This window comes from Equus quagga, unplaced genomic scaffold, assembly GCF_021613505.1.
Source record: "Equus quagga isolate Etosha38 unplaced genomic scaffold, UCLA_HA_Equagga_1.0 146_RagTag, whole genome shotgun sequence".
In the NCBI taxonomy this organism is placed as follows: domain Eukaryota; kingdom Metazoa; phylum Chordata; class Mammalia; order Perissodactyla; family Equidae; genus Equus; species Equus quagga.
The window spans coordinates 8,261,138-8,284,569 of record NW_025796728.1 but is presented as its reverse complement, the minus strand read 5'-3'; the positions used below and the strand labels follow the sequence as shown (position 1 = coordinate 8,284,569).

The 23,432-nt window shown below is 38.1% G+C and overlaps 1 protein-coding gene across 1 annotated transcript in view; it reads left to right on the top strand.

Moving 5' to 3' along the window:
- The first annotated feature begins 12,032 nt into the window (after positions 1 to 12,032).
- LOC124232964 (zinc transporter 9) overlaps positions 12,033 to 23,432 on the top strand; it is a 92,818-nt gene continuing 81,418 nt past the window's right edge. Inside the window, exons 1-2 of the mRNA XM_046649932.1 lie at positions 12,033 to 12,249; positions 21,964 to 22,131. Coding sequence (XP_046505888.1) covers positions 12,138 to 12,249; positions 21,964 to 22,131 — 280 coding nt within the window. The 5' untranslated portion in view covers positions 12,033 to 12,137. The remainder of the gene's footprint in view (positions 12,250 to 21,963; positions 22,132 to 23,432) is intronic.

The following is a 23,432-nucleotide window of genomic DNA, read 5'->3' as shown; positions in this document are numbered from 1 at the left end:
TGGTCAGCCCCCAGATGCCTGGCTGTGGACCCACAGAGGTGGGAGCTGCACAGCGGCAATAGCTTCCCATAGAACTCTCCACAAATTCCTGTTGTGTTCCCACCTCGCAACTGGATGGGATGAGCCTGGTTTCTCACTTTTTCCCTACAATCTTCAACACTCACAGCAGTGCTTAGGAGCACTAGCATCTCCCCATTCCAGATGTTCCTCTCCTCCCACAATTGTATAAAGTCTACTTTCAATATAAATCCCTTATCCCATAACACAATGGCTCTGCTTCCCTGGTTGAACCCTGACTGACAATAACGTTATAGCTAAATTTTTTTTAGTAGTTTGATAACTTTGTTTTTTAACTGGATAGTTTCATCCACTTATACTTACTGTTAGTACAGATATATTTGGGTTTATTTGTAGTGTCTTATTTTGTGCTATTTGTCCTGCTTTTCCTGTTCCTTTTTACCTCCTTTCTTACTTGGTGGTTTGTTTTTGTTTTTATTTTTCTGGATTTTTTCCCATCCCATTTTACTCCCTCTACCATTTTGGAATTTATATACTTCCTACTGTTTTTTCCCATTAAACTTTAGAAATTTGAACATGCTTACTTAACAAAGTTTTGAATTAAAAGAATTTAAATTTGCTTCTGCCAGATGCTTCGGGGCACTACCAAACTGGGACCACTTTAAATTCTTAGCTCTAGATTTCTTTTTTCCTATATAGGAAGTGTAAATTCGGGGTACAAATGTTATGAATAGTGGCCTGTGGTTATGAATTCTTAGGGGACATTCTTCTTCCCTTCCGCTGGCACCAAGGTAGAAAAAGGCAACTTTCCTAGTGTCTCTTTAGACTTTAAATGAAGTGGTTTGTTATGCAAACATCTATTAGATTCCCCACATTGGGTGGGCCTGCTTCTTTACTTGCTGCCTTCAGTGTCCAGTACTGGCTCCCACTCCTTACCTCAAGTTTATGAGGAGCTAGAATAGATTACCTGTGTGTATTCACTCATTCTGAAAATTCTTTACATTTTGCCATCTTGGGGTTGCTTTTAAGGTGTGTGTGTGTGGAGGGTGTATTTTTTTCCTATTTAACATGATTTTTTTAGGTTGATTTTAGCTGAAAGATTATTTGGGGTGTCTAGTCAGCCATACTACTAGAAACAAATCAGTCCAAAGTTAGGCTTTGAGATTTGAAAGCTGGTCAGCATTAACAAGAGAACGTTTTGTTTGGTAGGGTTTCATTCTGAAGAATCTGAAGGACCCAAAGCCTCCTCCCACGATAGATGAAACCTGAATGATCCTTTATTGCCAGTCCAAGGTAGAAATGGGAACCTAACAGGAGGCAGGAGGCAGGAAAAGATCTGGGAGAAGGCATGGGTAGAGGGGTGGAGACAGTGGAGAGGTAAGGAGCCAAGAAAGAAATGGGACTACGGTCTTTCTGAGGTGGACTCTGTGATATGATCTGATAAAATACTCCATGGGAAAAGTAAATAAATGTTTTGCCACATTCTCTGGGCTCCCTTTTTATTCAGGATGTCTCCAGTTTTCCTCCTGGTGATGGATTCAACCAACATACTAGCTCATATGTTAAAATATGATCAAGGAGTTACAAACACATATTCACATCAGGAGTAACGTCAGAAAGTCCATAAATGGTGGTTCCAATCTTTAGACATTCTCTCAGTTTCCCTGGGCCTCAATTTCCTCATTTGTAGAATGTGGCCAGTAGAGAATTATTTTGAGGATTGTTTGAGGGGGACATATTTGTACACTGTAAAGGTTTGTACAAAAAAATAGCTACTTGTATATAATATTATGTTTCTCATTTTACCTTAGGAGATTCTGGGACTCTTGGAATTTAAAGAACTTCCCTCAAGATCCTACTTGATGAATCAGTGTTGGTTAAAACTTATGTTACCAAGTTTTAAGTCAATATCTTTCTGGGCAAAAAAGAAACTTTGGACCTGTTAAGAATTTTTTTTTCTTTTTCCCTCATTAAAATGCAAAGTCTTGTGTTGACAGATTGTTTTTACTCTCACAATTCCAGGGGCATAAAGGCTTATGCAAGGGACAGAAAGCAAAAGTGCTATTACTTGGCAAAATCAGATCAACCTCTGTAAGAGCTCTCTCCAGAAGGACATCTTCAAAATGAGTAAATGATTAAAAGTCCTTTCCAAAGTATGCTCTTTCTGAATTATCCCAAATGAAAGCATAAGAAGGATGCAAAAAATAGTCTAAGAAATGCTCGAAACTAAATTTATCTTAATGTGCAGAAAATGAGGCCCAGAATTACAATCCTATCTTCTTTAGGGAATCTGCCAGAAATTGGGAGTGACTTGATTCTTATCCCAAGTGAGACACCTAGGAAGTTGTGGAGGTAAGACCATTATCATTGGAAGACAGTAGAGCATGGCCAAGATCTAGGGCTCTGAAGCCTGACAGATCTGGTTCCAGTCAGGTCTTAGCAATGTGATCTCCGTTTCTCCTGTAAAATGGGGATAATACCCCATACATTGTGAGATGATAAAATGAGCTCAAGCACAGAGTGTTTAGCGTAGTGCTTCACATATAAGGGCTCAAAACATTTTGGCTGTCATCATCTGTAATTTAGAACAATTCTGTGGAGAGCTTTATTGAATAAATTGAGTAGTTGTTAATGTAATTTGCCACTTATCTATATCCCGGTCAGAAAATAACTACAATTATTTTCCAGGTATGTTTAGTAATAATTGATGTTTGTAACCATGACCACTTCCCATTTTCTCCCCTACCCAGGTACTATAAAATTTTCAATTGTCAAAAAAAGTTTAAATTTTGGAGATTATGTGATACTGTGATATAATGATAAGAGCACAGAATAACGGTCAGAACCCAGGTTTCAGTAGTAAGTACTTCATACAGATCTGTGACCTTGGGTAATGCATTTAACCACTCTTCATACGTTTTCTCTTTTGAAAAATAGAATGATATAGGATCAAAATCATTAGTGCATGTATGGTGGGATGAGATTTTCTTCCCTGCCACTCCCTTCTATTTTCTAGAATGTTAAATTCTAAAGGCTACATTAATAGAAGGGTGTTTTTGAAATAATGTTACCTAAAGTAGTGAACGAGAAAAAGTATCAGTGCAGTGAGGAAAGATTTAATTGCAAGAGATACTTTATCTGGGGGTCAGACCCCCATGAGGACTTCTCCCCCCTGCCTCGTGCATACTCAAGTTCTGAAAACTGCCCACTACCAAAAGCAGAACCAGTTGGAGCAGAGAAAGATTGACAACATCCTTTGGAGGCAAGACCCAAGAAGACTTTAAGCAAAGAATGAGTATATTAGAAGGACTAAGAGACTGTGTGTGTATAGAGCCACGCTGTCCGACAGAAATACAATGCAAGGCACAAATGTGAGCCACATATGAGTCATTTTAAATTTTCCAGTAGCACATTAAAAACAGTAAAAAGAAACAGGTGAAACTAATTTTTGTAATATATTTTATTTAACCCACTATATCAAAAATATCATTTCAACAGTCTCTAATAATATATTTTACATTCTTTTTTTCATATTAAGTCTTCAAAATCCGGTATGTATTTTGTTCTTATAACACATCTCAATTCAGACTAGCTACATATCAAATGCTCAGTCTCCACATATGACTAGTCACTAATGTATTGGACAATGCAGATACTGAAGGTATGAAGGAGATTGTCAGAGACCTTGGTGTTACTACATGTTTCTCCCCAAGAGTCTAGGACTAAGACTCCATGGCTGTGAAGGGAGCTTAGCAGCAAGTTGAATAGATTAAAACAGTGACTCTAGGGGCTGGCCCAGTGGTTGTTTGTGTGCTCTGCTCCAGCAGCCCAGGGCTTCACCAGTTCAGATTCTGGGTGTGGACTTAGCACCGCTCATCAAGCCATGCTGAAGTGGCGTCCCACAGCACAACCAGAGGGACCTACAACTAGAATATATAACTATGTGCTGGGGAGCTTTGGGAAGAAAAAGAAAAAACAAAAACAAACCGTGACTGGCTTGTGGACTTGTGGACTTTGTGGGGTTTGCATTACATGGCTTGAAAATGAAGTTGTGATTGAACATTCTTTGGGATTTTATGTGTACACTGAATTGGCCAACATTAAGACTTTTGTTATAGATTAAACCACCTTTCTCTTCCATAATAGGGTGTATCAGTCTGCTTGGGCTGCCATACAATATCATAGGCTGAGTGACAAACATCAGAAATTTATTTTCTCACAGTTTTGGAGTCTGGGGAGTCCAAGGTCAAGGTGCCAGCAAGGTAGATTTCATTCTGAGGCCTCTTTTCTTGGCTTGTAGGTAGCCACCATCTCACTCCATGTTCAGCTAGCCTTTCCTTGGCATGTGTACGTGGAGAGAGAGAGAGAGAGAAAGATGCCACTCTCCTCCTCCTCTTATAAGGCCATCAGTCCTACTGACTAAGGGCCATATCCTTATGACCTCATTTAACCTAGATTACCTCCTAAAGGCCCTATCTCCAAATATAGTCACACTGGGGGTTAGGACTTCAACATAAGAATTTGGTGGCAGGGGCACAATTCTGTCCATAGTCTATGGGCTTAGTGTTCAAAATACAAATGCACAAAGTATTTTATAACTAAGAAATAAAACTGAAACTTAGGAGATGGTGGAATGCCACTTTAGAGTATAGCTGTGATATAGCACTTTCATCTGTGAGTTAAAGGATCTGGCCATGTTCAAGGCTGGCTTTGCCACTTACTAGTAGGTGACCTGAGGCCAGTCATTTACATTTCTAGGTCTCAGTTTCCTTATATTTAAAATACATAAGAGCCAGCCCTGATGGCCTTGTGGTTAAAGTTCAGCAAGCTCCACTTCTGTGGCCGGGTTTGTTTCCCCATTGCAGAATCACACCATCCGTCTGTCAGTAGCCATGCTGTGGTGGCGGCTCACATAGAAGAACTAGAAGGACCTACAGCTAGACTATACAACTATGTACTGGGCTTTGGGGAGAAAAAAAAGAGAGAGGAAGACTGGCAATAGACATTAGCTCAGGGTGAATCTTTCCCAACGAAAACAAAAAAAAAAGATAATAGCTATCTCTTAAAATGGTTGTAAGTTTAATAATGGATGTTAAAGTGCTTTGTAAACTCTAGTGCTATTTAAATTTTTGGTGATGTTGTCAAATTACCATGTCTTGCACATTGTAAGCACTGAAAATAAATATTTTTAAAATGACAGCATAGTAATGATAATATACATCATTATATGTATCAGATAGTATTAATGTTAAAGCTCTATATCAATGTAAAAAGATTATTACTAATAATTATTACTAATAATGTTGAGAGGGCATATATTTCTACCTTTTGATTCTTAGAAAGCATATTAACTCATATATGCTAATCCTTATTGTCAAGAAGTGTTAAGTCATTGGAATATCCCCAAACCAATCCATCAATAAATCATATTAGTTATACCTTCAAGATATATCCAGAACCAGACTATTTCTCTTCACTAGCCTCAGTTGCCACCATGGACCAAACCACCTTCATCTCTCACCCCTTACAACGACTTCCTCACTTTTCTCTTTCTTCTGCTTTTGCCAGCCCCCTTCCCATTTCTGTTTTCAATGCAGCAGTCACAATGACCCTGTTAAATCATATATCCAAACACGTCTCCTCTGTACAAAACCCTCAGCGGCTTCCACTCTAGCAGTCACTGCAGTGACCTACCAGCGCCTACTTCACCACTTTCCTCTTAGTGCTTATCTCCTACTACTTTTCTCTTTGCTTACTGTATTCTGGCCACACTGGCTTCCTTGCTCTTCTTTGAATGTGCCAAACACACTCCTGCTCCAAGCACACAAGTACTCCCTGTGTCCCTTCTACCTAGAATGTCGTCCTGGATACCCATTTGACTCATTCCTTTACCCTTTTCAGATCTTTATTCAAATGCCACCTTGGTGAAACCTTTCCTGACGACCTGTTTAAATACACTACATGCCACCTCTGCACTGGCCTTTCTTCTCCTTTCCTCCTTTATTTTTCTCTATAGTACTTATTGTCTTATAATGCTATCATATAGCACATAGCATTATATTTATTTATTTTGTTTATTATTTGTCTCCCCTACCAGAGTGTAAGCTTCACTGAGACAAGAATCTGTTTCTGTTTTTTCATTGCTAAAAGCAGGTTCCTAGAACATAGTAGGCACTCCAAAAATACACACTGAATCCTTGAAACAAAATCCACCCTAGTTAGTGAAACAGAAAAGATTCCTGTTTTCTTTTTAATTAATTATTTTGAGGAAGATCAGCCCTGAGCCAACATCTGCCGATCCTCCTCTTTTTGCTGAGGAAGACTGGCCCTGAGCTAACATCCGTGCCCATCATCCTCTACTTTTATATGTGGGATGCCTGCCACAGCATGGCTTGATGACCGGTGCCATGGCTGCACCTGGGATCTGAACCGGTGAACCCTGGGCCGCCAATGCGGAATGTGCGTACTTAACCGCTGCGCCACTGGGCCGGCTCCAAGGATCCTTTTTAAAAGAATATTGTGTAGCTAAGAAAATCTGGAAGGAGTGGAGAATCAGGCTTGGAAAGTACAACCAGGAACGAAGCAGCTTCTTATTGCAGTTTCCATTGGAGACAGCCACCACTATTGCTGGGACACTCTCCAGCACTTTTCTCCCTACCACCTCTTAAAACTGGATGTATCTTTGCTTCACACCTCTCCCCTCATGAAAATATATTCCATGAGATGCTCTGTTTTTCCCATTACTTTCTTTCAAATTGAAGCCTCTCATGGATTTCTGATGGTTGGTTGCAGCCTTTGTCATATCTGTGGGCCCTAGCTGCAAAGGAGCCTGGGAAAGCAAGTTCCAACCTTCTACCTTGGGGAGGTGGACCTACAAGGTGGAAAATTCACCAGATATTGGAAGTATGTTCAAAATATGCTGGGCAGACAGAAAATATGATAAATGTCCTTCACTGGCACTGAATTCTATCATTTTTTTAAAAAATTCCAAGTCAGGAGGCCTGAATTTTGTTAAAAATTTTATGTTTAATCCAGAATTTGTTTCTGATAGCAACTGTTAAACAATATGTTTGCTTTCAAATTTATTTTTCTTCATTCATGACCTTATTTCTAAGCTTTATCAGTTGCATATTTTCTGACTTGACATCTGGTAAATAACAGCCCAAACCCATTGCCTGGAGTATGGTTTCCATCATGAAGACGTACTCCTTGGCTGGGGGGTGGAGTGAGTAAACAACCTGATGCTTTACTCCTGGAAAAGGAATGAGTGTGAGCCCATTATCAGAACTTAAAGCAGCAAGGGTGTAAAATATTGGGGTGTCTCAGAGCTTTTCACCTGTTACCAGAAAAACTGCTATATTCAACAGCTAGGTCAGGGAGCAGCCTGCTGGCCAGTTTAAATGATATATTAGATTCTACGACTAGTCTTGATACTATTTAGCCACTTTTTCTATAACCTTTCTTTTTTTTTTTTTTTGCAAGTGTGGAACAGGAATGACTTTGCTAAATTATTAAAGTTTAGAATTCAGTGTCATTACTGTACAGTTCAGTTGCTGAAATACCATGTAGCAGGTGCTACAGTGCAAGTTAATGAATATTTTTTTGTACTCTGGCCTCTGATTACAATTCATTTGTCACAGCCATATAGGTTTAGTAATTATTCTTTTGGCACTTTCTAAAATACTTTTAGCTTTTTAAAAACATTTTTGCTGCTTATTTCCTTTTGCTTGTTTAGTTCTTTTCTATTTATTAAATTTCTCCATTTACCCCAATTCTTTGGAAAGGGGTTTGGAAAATCCCTTATGTACTTCTGTTTAAGTATGAAGACGAATGTGAAATTCTTCAATTGACTTATTCCTTATTGTAACATAATGTTGAGAAAAAGAAGCCAGACTCATTCACATGTACTCTGAAAGAGCACAAAGTGTACAATTCATCCATATAAAGTCCCCACACGGGCAAAATTAATCTATGTTGTTGGAAGCAACAATTAGTGGTACACTTGAGGGGTGGGAGGGTAGTGACTGGAAGGGAGGCTTCTGGGAAGCTGGCAATGCTATATACTGGTTACAGTTTTGTTCACTAGTTAAAATTCTTACAGCTGTACCCATTAAGATTTGTGCCTTCTTCTGTGTAGTATACTTCAATAAAAAGTTAAATTTTGAAAAACTTAATGAGAATTTTTCTTGGTGTCCCCACCTGTGACTCTGGGGAAGAAACTGACTCTTCACAAATGCTGCCCTCCCCCAAAGTACCAAATCTATATGCTCTCAGTCCCCACCTTATTTCCTCAAAGATGAAGGTTATCAAGCAGTTCAGTCTCTTCTGCCCCCAGGAGTATTTAGTAACTTGATTTTCCTATCTGTAATACCTGTAATCCCAATCTTGTTCACTAATCTCTGAGGAAAGGGAGGGGAGGGGTGCATGGTAGAAGATATATATATAAGTATTTTTCCCAACTTTCTGAGAAGGAGGTATTATTGGAGAAGCTAAGAAGAGTTGAATAAGAGAGCTAGAACCCAGAAATATGGTCATCATTGGAGAAATCATACTCCTTTTTATTTCTGGATGGAAGCAGCAGAGTGAACCTGTTTACTGGTAGTGGAGTACTATATGGTTATTTCACGTAATAATTGTGATTTACAAAACCTCACAAGTAACTTCACAGAATAACATGGAGAGAAAACCTATCAGAGCAACCACCTCCCCCCCCCCCGCCATGCCCCTCGCCCAGCCCCATGCTCACTCAAGCACATACACAGATTTGGGGTCAGAGGACTTGAGTCTGCTTTTATGTTCTAGCCCATCCCTGCTGAGTGATCTTGGGAAAATCCCACGACTTCTCTGAATAATGGAGATCAGGATTAGCAACCTGGTCAGAAACCCTATCAACTCTGAGTTTTGCTTCCTTTGCTTATGTAAGAGAAGTTTGCCTACACACAAAATGTGTTTGTGCAGACCCACGTTGCTCCTAACTGTGGTTAGACAGCAGGGAATGACACCCTTGGGTGTGGCCAGATAGTCTCCCTTTTATCCACATGTAAGCCATTTTCTTTTTGAAGTGCTCAGGTGGGCAATCTCGCTTCTCCCTCAGTTTCAGGCAAAAACATTACGCCAACAAATATATCTGTGTTCAAAATTAAATTTGTGTTTTTGGTAAGCCTCATGATACAACCACTCTCTTTATCTTGTAAACCACTCATTTTATCTTGTAATGGATTATCAAAGTCAGTTTCCCAGATAAACAGCCAAGTTTGTCCTATGATGAAAATCATTATTTTCCCAAAGCTATAGAGAAGATGAAATTAAGGGACAGTCAGCTCAATTAGAGAAGCAAATTTCTGAAAGATGTTGGAACTTCTTCAGAATTGACAGAAAATCTTGCAGGAGTTGTGGTGTACAGTAATAATCAAATGACACCTCACCCCTTTTCTACTTCTATTTCCATCTGTCTGACTTAATAGTTACCTATATTTAGGCATCTATTTATATGACAAATCTTCGTGAAACTCAGACAATTTAATATCATGTTGATCACACATAAAATGGTGTAAAAAAACCTGGAGAAATGCTCTCTCTTGACTGACATTTCAGAAAACTATGAAAGACCACGTTGTCATTAAGTCTTTTGAAAGACCTCATATTGTCTTCCAAAGGACAAACCCACTGACTTATAAAGTAACGTGTGGTGGTTAAGAGCAAGATGTTTGTGACTTAGTTTCCTCACCTATAACTTGCTCAGGTGTTATGAATGAGATAACGCACAGAGAGTATGGCAATTAGTAAAGGATCAATATTACTATTAATAATATAACTATTTGAAATTATCTATGTGTTTATTTTTAAATTTTCTGTCTCCTCCAATAGAAAATAAGCTCCATGGTGCGGGAATCTTACCTGTTTAGTACACATAGGCAGTTGCTGAATGTGTCACAAGTGGCACATTAAAGTCAAGTCTCTTTGTAAGGATGGAATTTCTCAAAGAATTTAGGGTCAAAGGAAATTCCCCTAAGGAACTCTAAAACTGACATTGCCTTAATTTTCAGCACTTGGGAAAATTTTGAGGACTATCCAATAGGACAAGTATATCATGACAATAGAGGTGTAAACACCAAGACTGCAGAAGTACTTTAATCCAAGTCCACAGAGACCTTATTATGTGATGCAGCATTGTGCGAGTTAAACAAGATAACACAGCGTGAGCCACTGTTCTTCAAACTCATTGGGCCAGTCAAGGCTTCTGGAGGTTTATCAAAATTAACACAGTGTCTAAGTCAAGTTATACCCCAGCTATATCAGGGGAAAGGAGGGTAGGAAAAAACATATAGTCAAAATGTACTATGCACCAGCATTACATTCTATACATCACCCAGCTGTGTTATTAAAATTATTTTAATAACCCTGCAAAAAAGTATTTAAAAAATGTTTCTTATCACAAAAGGAATGAATAGTCCTCTAAGAATGATTAGAAAATACATATAAACAAAAAGAAAATTAAAATCCTATTATACATAATAAAAATAAACTCTAAGAAGCTTTGATCAATTTTGAGTAATACGATATCTGAAACCAGGGGCTAGTTTAAGAATACGAAGCTTTTAGGTTAGCATTATAGCAAAGGTTAATGGATATTTACATATAGCTACCATAAAATTAGGGTTAAGACTTTATGTATTTTATATTATAAAGTTGAATTTCTGTTTGCAATCTCTTTACAATCTGTAAAATCTATTTACAGGGAAGGGATAAGAACTTTCCAGTAATATTCAGATTTTTGAGTAATCTTGAGGTTATGAATATTTATGGAACAGCATTTTTTAATGTTTCACCACTTAATGTTTTAAACTATGTTTTTCATAGGAATTAAATTTGCTTACCATTCTTGTGATAATTTAATCACTATGACCTCACTAATCTGGTTATATTTATCTCAATCAGCATAAAAGACTATTGATTCTCTCAAAATTAGTAACATGCTAATTTATTTCCCCTTGAAATAGTTATTTTGTAGTAACATAAAGCGACTCAGATTAATTTTAAAACAAACTATCATGCATTCCATTCAATTAATTTATTTGTGCCAGGTATTGTTTTAGTCCCTTGGAAGCACCAATGTACAAAACACAAAATTCCAGCAGCATGACGCTTATTTTCTATTCTGAGAAACAGAAAATAAAAAAATAAATACATAGATAATTTCAAACAGTGACAAGTGTTTTGAAGAAAAGTATATAGGACAACGGGGTAGACAATAAGCAGGCCTACTATGGCTAGGGTGGTCAAGGCAGACCTCTCAAGTTGAAGTCAGACCTGAGCGACGATATCACAGATAAATACAGTTAACGCCGTGGTGAATACTGCTCCGGTCTCTTTCTCTCTAGGACCAGACTAACGCCTGTACCGGTATCTGCACATCTCCGTTTACCCAGACAAACCTTGAATATATACAAGTCTTATTTTATTATATTACATTCGAGAATCTGAGGTTCAGAGATTAGTAGGGCAAGTAACTGATTCCGAAGTGGGTACTTGCCTTCATGTACTGGCTACAAAACGGTGTTACAAGGGACGATGTACCGTGGTAAAGGATCAGAGGGTACTGAGAACACTTAGCCACCGCTTGGGCTTATCTAGGAAGGCTCTGGAGAGAGGCTCAGAAGGCTGCAGTCCTTTCTTCCCACCTTTCCTCTCATTTCCAACACCGTGGCGCAGGTTTGCAGCCCCGAAGATAAAAATCAAGCAGAGGTCCCAAAGGCTGTCACTTCTCTCAAGGCTTCTCCAGCTGCTAAAACGCAAACAACTTAAGCAGCGATATCCAAGCACAGGTGCGAAAAAAGACGGGGCGGAGCCCAAACTTCCTCTGCAGCCACGCCCTCCTAACGCGGCCCAGACGGGTCGGCGCAGGCAAGGCCTCGCGATTCTCGCTCCGCACACACGTCACTTCCGCTGCCTAGATGGCCGGCGACGCTAAATGACGTGGCCATTTCCGGGTGGCTGAGGCCGCCCGCGGCGGCGCCGGCGTCCGTCTTAGCTGATGTGTGGTCTATGGAGTCAGTTGGTGCTGGTGGCGGCGCGGAGGCAGGAGGCGGTGTCCCAGTGGGGGCCTTTGCCCCGCCAGAATGTTACCGGGCTTGGCCGCCGCCGCTGCGGCCCACAGATGTAGCTGGTCCTCCCTGTGCCGGCTCCGTCTGCACTGCAGGGCGGCGGCCCGCGGCTCCAGCGAGCGCCAGGGTGAGTGTCCCGCCCCGGTCACTGACTCTGCGGAAGCCGGCCTGGAGGACGGGGTCGGGTTCGACGCTCGGCGCCGCGTCCCAGACGGGACGCCGGCTTGCTTTTCCGCAGCCCCAGAACCTTTCTTTCGGGTCTCGCCTTTGCAGTTCAGCCTGCCCAGCGCGCGGGGCCTCCCGGCAGGCCTCCCTAACCCTGGTTTCGCCCCCGCGGGAACTTATGGGCAGCTCTCCGCTCGGGTCGCATCCTTGAAGCTGACCACATTGTCCCAAATAAAAAATTACGTGCGCACCGCAGTGTCCCTCGGTAAACCCCCTAGGCAGTGAGAAATGCGGACTCCCCAAAGTTCCTGGGTCTTTTGAGCTCACCGACTCACCTTCAGTGAGCACTTTGGGCTGAGTAGATTTTCTTGCCTTGCTTATTTTTTCGTACCCCCAACTTGTTTTCTTAAATTTCCTAAAAGGAGACGAGGGATGCTACTCAGCATATGAGTCATTCATGAGTGTGAAGGTCTGACCAACTCACAGTCATTGAATGAGCCCGGTTTGGGACGGAAAAACAAAAGAACTGATCAGTTCTGTTGAAGAGTCTTTTTGGTGAAAAAGTGTCTACTGGAGGCTGTAACCTAGAAAAAGGTGGTTGATGAGAATTTTCATCTCTCTCCTTCAACATTCTTTTCTGACTGAAATTTACGTTGTCTGAGAGTTTCCAAAATAACGTTGTACTCGTAAGTTTTTAATCAGGCTTACCTCTGTTTTTGTCATACCTTGGCACGCTGTAGCTTGACACCGGAGAACTGATAGGAACAATGAGGGAGAAGACAGAACCAAATCTGCCCCTAATCTAATCCCCCAGATTCTTGGGGATGCAAAGAGTATTTGTAGAAACGTTTCCCCAAAATTTATGTTTGAAAAAACTTGTAGCACGTTTGTGACTTCGCGGAAGTTGCAAGTTGTAGTCCGGTCATTCAAGTTTGTTAGTAATATAAGCTATAGTAACGCCCATGCTGTGCAAATAAATTAGAGTATATTCGTATCTTTTATTTGCAGTAAATGTAAATACTGGGTCTTAAAATTTCAGAAGGGTTAATTTTATCAGCACTGTTCTTGGGGCTTTTTGATGGTGATAGAAAAGTATAATTGTTGAGTTTGCTTATATTGGCAATATAGTTGGTTTTCTTATGAACAAAATGAATTATCTAGTTACACTGTACTACAAGATCCCCAAGTAAATTTTCTGGCATAATTGCTTCTATTGACCAAGCAATTTCAGCATTTTACACTTAAATTAGATGTAGTGGCTGTTGAATTTAAACTGCCCTTTAAGTGTTGGTTGTTGGTAAAAGGATTTGTAATAGTCTAATTTGTAATCTCTATTCTCTGTAGCTGTCATCATGTCGAAAATTATATGCTCTTTGTCTCAACCATCTGTGAACCACAGATAATAATTACCTATTTCACCAGTCAGAATGACTTTGCAAAGTTCTTCGGAATGTTTAGTACCAAAAAATTAAAATATGTTTTCACACTTAAAAACACTTAGTAGGTTTTAAAAGTAACCTTGTTTGTGAAAATTTAGTTTCCGTAATACTGAAACAGTTTTAAAAAGACCAATCATAATTATGGGAAACTTTAAAAATCATTTAAAAAAAGAGGACTATTTAAGTTGGTTGCATGTAAGAAGAAAAGAATACTCGAAAATATTTTGGGAAGAAATTCTAAAAACAGATGTTTTTCTTATCAAGAAGTAAAGTTTAGTTTATGCTTTGAAAATTCCTGTGTGGCTGGGAAAAACTTACAAAGAATAAGGAGAGAGAGATACAATTGCTTTAGTTGCATACTTAGAAATAAAAAATGCCTGTTATGGCAAACCAGCACTGAAAACATTTGGAGGTGAAAAGGAAAACAGTAGTCTAGAGCAGCACTGTTCAAAAGAAATACCATGTGAGCCACGCATGTTATTTTGAGTTGTCTGATAGCCATAGTAAAAAAATAACAACAGATGAAACTAATTTTAGTAATTTATCTGGTATATTCAAAATGTTTCAGTATAAAAGCAATATAAAAATTATGGAGACATTTTACGTTATCTTTTTCTACTAAATCTTTGAAGTCTAGTGTGTATTTTACATTTTGAACACATCTTAATTCAGACCAGCCACAATTCAAATGCTCAATAAACAGTGACTGCTGTGTAGAGCTAGTATCCCTAATTTATAGAGAAGTTTTACAAACCACTGCACATTCCAGTAGAAGAATAGACAAAGGAGATGAATAAGGAGTTCATAAAGGAGTTCAAGTGGCCAATAAAAATGCAAAAATGTTCCATACTAACTAATAAGCGTAGAAATAGAAGTTTAAAGGTTTTACTACTTGCCTGTCTCATATTGGCTAAGTTTCTCATAATGATACCTCATATTTCGAGTCCAGGAAAGCAGGAACTTCTCTTACCACTGATTAGGGCAATTGTTTTAGAGGTCAGTTATTCTTTGTACAAAAAGAACTTTAAAGGCTTATGCCTTCTAACCCGACAATTCTACTCAAAGGGATTTACTTTAAAGAAATAATTAGATATGTGTTAAAATGTGTGCACAAGTTCATTATTCATGGTAATAAGTTGGTAACATTACTAGTTATGAAGAGTTGGAAACTGAAATATGATACATTTATTATGGGCTGATGATATATGGAACAAATTCTAAAAATATCATAACTTAGAAGAATATTTAGTGACATGGGACAATGCTCTTGCTGAACAATTAGATAAAACTAGAAAAAATACGGTAAGTTCATTATATATACTGTGATATTAACAGTGAGTTTCTTTAGAAAATTTTTTTTTTTAAGATTTTATTTTTCCTTTTTCTCCCCAAAGCCCCCTGGAACATAATTGTATATTTTTAGTTGTGGATCCTTCTAGTTGTGGCATGTGGGATGCCGCCTCAGCATGGCTTGATGAGCTGTGCCCTGTCTGCACCCAGGATCCGAACCAGCAAAACCCTGGGCTGCCGCAACGGAACACGTGAACTTAACCACTTGGCCACGGGGCTGGCCCCAGAAAAATTTTAACTTTGTGTTTTTCAGATGACCTACAATAAATGTATACTTTCTTTTTTTTTTTTTTTTGAGGAAGATTAGCCTTGAGCTAATTACTACCAATCCACCTGTTTTTGCTGAGGAAGGCTGGCCCTGAGCTAACATCCGTGGCCATCTTCCTCTGCTTTATATGTGGGACCCCTACCACAGCATGGCTTTTGCCAAGCGGTGCCGTGTCCACGCCCAGGATCCGAACTGGTGAATCCCGGGCTCCCGAGAAGCAGAACGTGCGACCTTAACTGCTGTGCCACTGGGCCGGCCCCAAACATACACTTTTAAATAATAAAAATGTTACTTAGTTTCTATAGTAAATATATTCCTTTTTGTTTTTAAAGTACCTTTGGCTTTGCATAGAGCAGTTATTTTTTCATGTACTTATGCCTTGTCTCATTTGACAAAAATTTGAGATGAGGATGCTCCTTTAAGTACTGCATACCAAATTAACAGATACATGCTTTTCCTTAAATCTAAGATTAATAAAAGTGTAGTTTTAAAATAAGAATATAGAAATTAAAGCTTTGTATTTTATTCCTATCTCTAATCTGCTAGTGTTTATTATCATAAGAAAAGTAGAGTGGGAATTTAACTTTTGTGTCCAGCTCCCTCCCCTCTACCACCTTAAATGACTAATAGGAACATTGATAGTTATAAAAGACCATTTTGGCAGGGGTAGTTCAAGTTAATGATAGAATTTTCAACTGTAAAATCAAGCTAACCATAGTATGTGCCTCATGGGGTTGTTGCGAGTGAGGATCATTCACCAAGGAGCTGCCAGGCCTTGTAGTTGCTGGTGGTGTAGTGCTGAACGAGACAGGCACAGTTTCCACCCGTACTGGGCAGATGCTAAGAATGAGAAAACATATCTAAGTGCTATAAAAGAAATAAGCAGGTGATGGGCTAGAAAGTAGCCAGCAGGGACCATTTCATTAGATATTCTGGCCTGGGACTCCAGCTTTTCTGACGAGGTGGTGACTGAGCCAAGGCATGAAGAATGAAAATGAGCAGGCCAGGTGAAGATCTGGGGCAAAGAGCAATCCAGGCAGAACAAATAGGAACTCCAGTAACCAGACTAGTATTCAGGAGCAGGAAGAAACCTGCTGTGGCTTGGGTAAGGTGGAGTGGTGTGAAATGAGGTTGGAGAGATATCAGAGCCTTTTAGGCCGTAGGTTAAAAAAAGAAAGGCAATGTTTTTAAAATATCACTCTGACCACTGTGTGGAGGATGGATCAGAAAGGGGAGAGAGTGAATAAGGAGATGATTGGGGGGCTATTAAAGTTATATAGGCGAACAAGATTGTGGTTGGGCATGGTAGTTAGGAATGGAAAAGGAGAGAAGTAGATGGCTTTGAAATATGTTTTGGGATATAAATTATAAAATGTGATACTATAGGTAAAGCATTTAGGACAAGGGCACTTGGTAAATCCTTAATGTATTAGATACTGTTATTGTTTTTACTTTTTCTAAGCAGTTATTAACAAGAATTAAGCAAGGTAGTAGAGATGTATGCCAAGAGGCAGTGCGGAAAGTTGCCAGCATCTCATATTCATACTCACGAAAATGGATTCCCTGTTGCTTACTCTATTCTGGAGAAAATTCACATCAGCAGTAGTCCTCTAGGTTGAGCTACCTGGTCTAGGTCACACTTTTGCTTGCTAGATGATTAGACATAAAAGGGATTTTCCTGCATTTTTGGCTAGCTGAAAGCATAAAAGTAAACTAGAGATAGTGTATTAATATTAGCAGTAATGATATTAAAAGTCATTTAGCGGTGGATATGTTTTTCATTTTTTTAAATTTTAGACATTTTTTTGAATATATGGGAAAGTATTGAGTGTATGTGTAATCCAGATATTTCACCAGTCACATTTTTTTAACTACCTGTTGTGAACAAATTTTTTATTTATTTTCTTTCTTTCTTCTTCTTCTCTCCAAAGCCCCCCAGTACATAGTTCTATATTCTAATTGTAGGTCCTTATGGTTGTGCTCTGTAGGACACCGCCTGGTAGCGTGACCTGATGAGCGGTGCCATGTCTGCGCCCAGGATCTGAACCGCGAAACCGTGGGCCGCCGAAGCACAGCGTGTGATCTTAACCACTAGGCCAGAGGGCTGGCCCCCAACCAGTCACATTTTTAATGGTTGAAATCATACTGTTTTATTTTATCTCCTGCCTTTTTTAATGCAGCATTATAACATGAGTGTTTTTCCATGTTATTAAGAGTCTTTAATGAATATGTAAAGAAAATATAGGGGGGCCGGCCTGGTGGCCCAGAGGTTAAGTTCGCACGTTCTGCTTCTCGGCAGCATGGGGTTCGCTGGTTTGGATCCCAGGTGCGGACATGGCACTGCTTGGCACACCATGCTGTCGTAGGCGTCCCACATATAAAGTAGAGGAAAATGGGCTCGGATGTTAGCTCAGGGCCAGGCTTCCTCAGCAAAAAGAGGAAGACTGGCAGCAGTTAGCTCAAGGCTAATCTTCCTCAAAAAAAAAAAAAAAAAAGTAAAGGGACTGGCCCCGTGGCCGAGTGGTTAAGCTTGTGCGCTCCGCTGCAGGCGGCCCAGTGTTTCATTGGTTCGAATCCTGGGCGCAGACATGGCACTGCTCATCAAGCCATGCTGAGGCAGCGTCCCACATGCCGTAACTAGAAGAACCCACAATGAAGAATATGCAACTATGTCCCAGGGGGCTTTGGGGAGAAAAAGGAAAAGAATAAAATCTTTAAAAAAAAAGAAAGAAAATCTAGGAACCTTTCATAGCTTAATCATTCTTCTATTAAGGAACATTTAAGTGGTTTTCTCTTTTTGCTGTGATAAATAGTACCATGAAGAATAGTTTTTCCATTTTATGTTGTGTGTTTTATGGGCCCAGCAAGCTTGTGCGGTGCTACCCTCCTTCTTATTGTGTATTTTAATTTCACACTTACTAACTTCTTTAAAAATAAATGTAATTAGTTTTTAGTTTTAGATTTAGTTTTTAATATATAATATATTAATATTAATTATTATTAATATATTTAATAATATAATTTAAATTTTAGTTTAGATTTATTTTTTAATATATCGGTGCTTTAGAAATTTTGGGAAAAACTCCTGAAATAGTTTCTTAAGTAAAGAGACTGACCTCTGGAAGACTTAGGCTACAGCTTTGACTCTGGTCCTGAAATTAGCCAGAAAGCAAATATTCCAAACTGCAAGAAATCATTTGTTTTTAGTACAGAAGCAACATACACAGTAGACAGAATTGTCTGTTTGCATGGGAGGAAAAGAGTTTCTTGTGTGGTTTGTTGTTGGAGTCTGAAAAGACCGCCAAATTTCCTCTGAAAGCCGGAGTAAATGGTAGATGACAGACCAGATTGGAGAGAGAGGACAAGTAGTGATCAGTAGCAGTGGTCGTTAGGAGCTGCAGAAGCAGTAGCAGTAAAATAACAGCAGATAAGAGTGATTGTTGTTCCTAGACTGATAAGATAGTAGTAGCTCTGTGGTCTAGATGAAGAAACAGCCCATACATATGCAGCAGTGAGATCGTCCTTGTCCAGGTCCATAGAACTTCGAGCGCCAAACTAATCTTCCCTGTGTAGCTTATTTTAGAAGTTACCTTGAAGAAAGGCTATTAAGAGTGGTAATACTTTTTTACTGTCTTTCTGCCTCCTAGAATTAATTAATTAATTCAGTAATTTATTTAACAAATGGTTGTGTTTTTACTGCTATGTGTTAGATATTATGTTTTTTTGTTGAGTCAAATGTGGTCCTATATATTTTTAGAATATAAAATGTTAAAGGTGGTAGTGTATTCTGCAAATTCTGTGCAATTTTCAATCTTGTGTTAATGCCAGATGTGTACTTTTAAAGTTGCTAATGCCTGAAACAGTAAGGACTTTTTGAAACAGCTAGCTAGGAAGCTATCAAAGGTAACTAGAATAGTGTCGCAAGGACACAAGAGTCAATTTGGAGAGACCCATACTGGTGAGAAATGGGACAATTTGAGCATTAATCAAGGTAATGACTAAAATGGATTGAAATACATCAAATAATGTTTAAATCTATGAAATCATAATGATACATATACACATACAAATTAATGTGTCACTATTGCAGGGTGGTAGGTAGTGAACTCATTATTTTGAGGAAGTGGTAAACAAAGGGAAAGAATGAACCATTTAGCCTGACTTTCCTGTATGAACTATACTGCTGAATAACCACATTAATGAGGGGAATTTTCTCTTTGTAGAAGTACCCTGACTAATAAATAAAGAAGTGATAAAATATCACCATTTTGTAACCACCTAATGAATAAATGGTTCAGGCGTTGAACAAAAGCGACACTATCACAAACAAATATTATGTGGCTCCTGATGAAAGAGCTCATCATCACTTAACAAGTAGTGTTGTCCTAATACAAAGAACCTGAATTTGGATACAGCCTTTATATCCATTGATTTATAGAACTTATAGAAGAACAGGTTAAACAACACCATGGAAATTAAGTCAAGAAAATTCAGACTGAGAAACTACAAAATTCAGGACAAACAACTTGGTTTCTTCAATATAAAAATTGCCCTAAAAAAAAGACAGCCTGTAGCTTAAAAGAGACTCAAAAGACATTTCAGTCACAATATGTGGACCTCATTAGGATCTGTTCACACAAAAAAATTCTGATGCTTGTAACAATTGGAAATTGAAAATTGAGGATATTTGATAATAATAAGGATAAGGAATTCTTTCTTTTTTTACTTGTAATGGTGGTGTCTCTGTATTTTCACAAGTTCTTATCTCAGACTACATATGGAAATATTTATGAATGAAATTATTTCATGTCTGAGATTTGCATCAAATTACTATGGAGATAAGGAGATACTGGTGCAAGTAGAGATGAGACAAGACTGACCATAAGTTGATAACTGTTGATGGTGGGCAGTGAGTACATGGACATTTATTGGACTGTTTTTTCTACCTTTGCATATGTTTGAAATTTTCTGTAATAAAATGTTTTAAAAACTAAGAAGGACCTTGAAAAAACTCCAGGATCAAGTCAGGGAAATACTGTCATCTTCTGAGAAAGGATTTTTAGACTGTGGAGTAATCCCTCTTTAAACACCTTAGCATAATCTCTGTAAAAGCATTTTATCAGTGGGAGGGAAAAAAAAAAGTGTTGGTGGCATATTGCTTTGTTAGGTAATAATCACAAAAGATATTTTGAATAGGGCCAACAAGTCAGAACACCAGCGGCCGTGGTGAAGAACAGGCTTTCCTGGAGAGTGGGTGTCTTATGAGAATTTGCTTTAGCTTTTGCTTTTCTAATGAATTTTTACTAGTAGGCTACATGTTTTAATGTGCAAGAAGATGCATTGTTATATTTGCTTTACTCAGCTTTTAAGAAATAGAGACAAATGACTGAAAAACACATGCTAGGCCTTCAACAATTATTTGCCAAATAAATGAAAGAATAAGTAGACTTCAGGAAGTTTTTCAAGAGAACAAGCCTGAAACTTGAGTGATTACTTATGCTGCTTTATGTCCCTCATACTTTTCAAATTATCTTCAACATTCACAATAACTTATGTTTTTATCCTGATGAATTCTCTGAGCCATTAAAAAAAGGTTTATTTTTTTGATTTCAGAAAGCATATACCTGCACATACACATACATGAATTAACAGCTTTGGAAGATTATTATAAGCAGCTAGAAAAGTTTCAACTCGTAAATGCTTAACCCTCCACTCTTGGAAAAACTTGGCTTTCTCTGATGATGTAATTTCATTATTTTACCTAAAACTTTAGAAAATACATAAATTATATCTAGACAGGGTTTTTGAGTTCTAAGTACTTATAGTAAAAAATAAAACAGAAAGAGGGTCACATGAGAGTAGAGTCAGACAGATTTACTCTTCTAGCACTCTGTTGCAAGTGTGGAATATATTTTTCCTCTGTGTTTCAGCCCTCCAAAGCCTACAGTCAGTCCAGATGCAGCAGCTGAAGTGCTTCATAATTAGTCTTCTATTCTTCCTTCAATTAGAATTCCCATATACTGAGGAATCTCACCAAATGTTGATTTAATTATCTTATTTTAAAAAATCCATGATAGTACGAAAGGCTGATTAATGTAATTCACTTATTAATTGTGAAATGAAAGAAGACTAAATCTCTAGCCATTGGAAGGAGGACACGTGGTGATTTTGGGTAGGAAGCCCTCCTGACCTCCCCTCTCTCAGAGTTCTCTATTAGATGTTATGCCAACATTTTTTTAGCATGGAACCAGCATACAAAATAAAAAGTATCTATTATATGACAGAGACCTTTCAGAATGGCTGAATAATGTGAATGTTTTATTTGATTTTATGTATTTAAAAAGTGTCCGTACAAATAAATTTACAAATTAGAGAATAGGAAGACTATCCTTATTTTTTCCTGACGAAGTGTAGTCTCTGTACACTTAGGGGGTCAGTGAAACACCTCCATGGAGAGGATGGCTTGGCATTGTGCATTCGAGTATCTAACAGAATGAAGGTTTTACTGTTATTTTTATTCTGCAACTTTATTCTCTTTCTAATTATAGTAGGTATGTTTTATTGGGTAGAAAAATTCTTATTGTGAGGTTGAAATTAAAAAAAAATTTTTTTCTTGTAGAATGGCAGAATTTAGTGACATTTGGAAGCTTTTCAAATATGGTTCCCTATAGCCATCCATGCATTTGTACACTGAATCAAGTAAAGTGGTACTCTGCAAATGTTCAGAAAGAAGGACCGGGGTCACAAACTGTCAGAGTGGAAAAAGTACCATCATTTGATGAAACAGGTATGTATAGATCTTTTAAAATAATTTTTTCTGTATACTGGAATAGTTTGTATGAGATTTGTTCCTTTAATGTTTGATAGAACTTACCTGTAAAACTATCTGGACTAGTATTTTCTTTGTGGGGAGCTATTAAACTGCTAATTTAATTTCTTTTAATTTTTCTTTCTTTTTGGTGCTGTTTTCGTAAGTTCTATTTTTTCTAGGAATTTATCCATTTAAACTAAATTTTTGATTTATTGGCATAAAGTTCATGATACTCGGTATAGCCTTAGTAGCATACGTAGTTATTTCCTTTTGTTTCATTCTTAATGGTGTTTGTCTTATTTTCTTGATTAATCTTGCCAGAACTTTGTCCATTTTATTTTTTTCCAAGTAATAATTTGTCTTTGCCTTGAATCTTTTAATATGTGTTTCCTATTTCATTAATTACTACTCCTACCTTAATTATATCCTCCTTTCTACTTTGTGTTTATTCTGTCATTCATTTTTTAACTATCAGTTAGCTATTTTGCTCATTAGTTTTGAACCTCACTTCTTTTCTAAAGTAGGCATTCAAACCATGATAGCTGTGATGGTAGATTTGACAGTCTTTCCTTATAGCTCTCCCTAAAATTTTGTTTTATATGTTTTTGAGGCTGTGTTACTAGATGCATACGCATTTAGAATTGTTACATAACACTGATAAATTACACCATTTATTGTTATGTAACGACTTTTTTTTAGTGGCATCTCCCACCAGATTTCATTAGTATTTGCCTGATATGATTTTTCCCATCCTTTAACTTTTTTCCCTCCTAATTGGATTATCTTTGTGTTTCAACTGGAAGTTTAGTCTGTTTACATTTGCTGTAATTGCTGATATGTTTGGACGTATTTCTCCCATTGTATCATGAGCTTGCTTGTGCTATTTTTTTAATTCCTTTTTTGCCTTTTAAAATTTTTTCTCATTTTATTATTCCCCCTACCCCCCTTTTCCCTCCACATACACACACTTGTTTAGGAGTTGTGTATTCTCTGTCTGTACTTAAAGTCTAAAGCTAATTGGAATGTTCACTTTCCTTCTGAAAAATGTAAAGAACTTAGAATGCTTACTCTGGTCACCCCTCCCAACTTAAATGCTATTTGTTGGCTAGTATTTTGTGTCTGTTCTGCTCTTTCCTTTCTATAAAATGTACATTGCTATTTGTTTAAATTTATCTGGGAATCTTTGTTAACCACCTTTTCTTATTTCTCTGTGTTTCTGTTTCATGTGTATCCCTATAGAAGTTCCTTTAGGTCTGGAAATTGTTATGGCAAAGGCA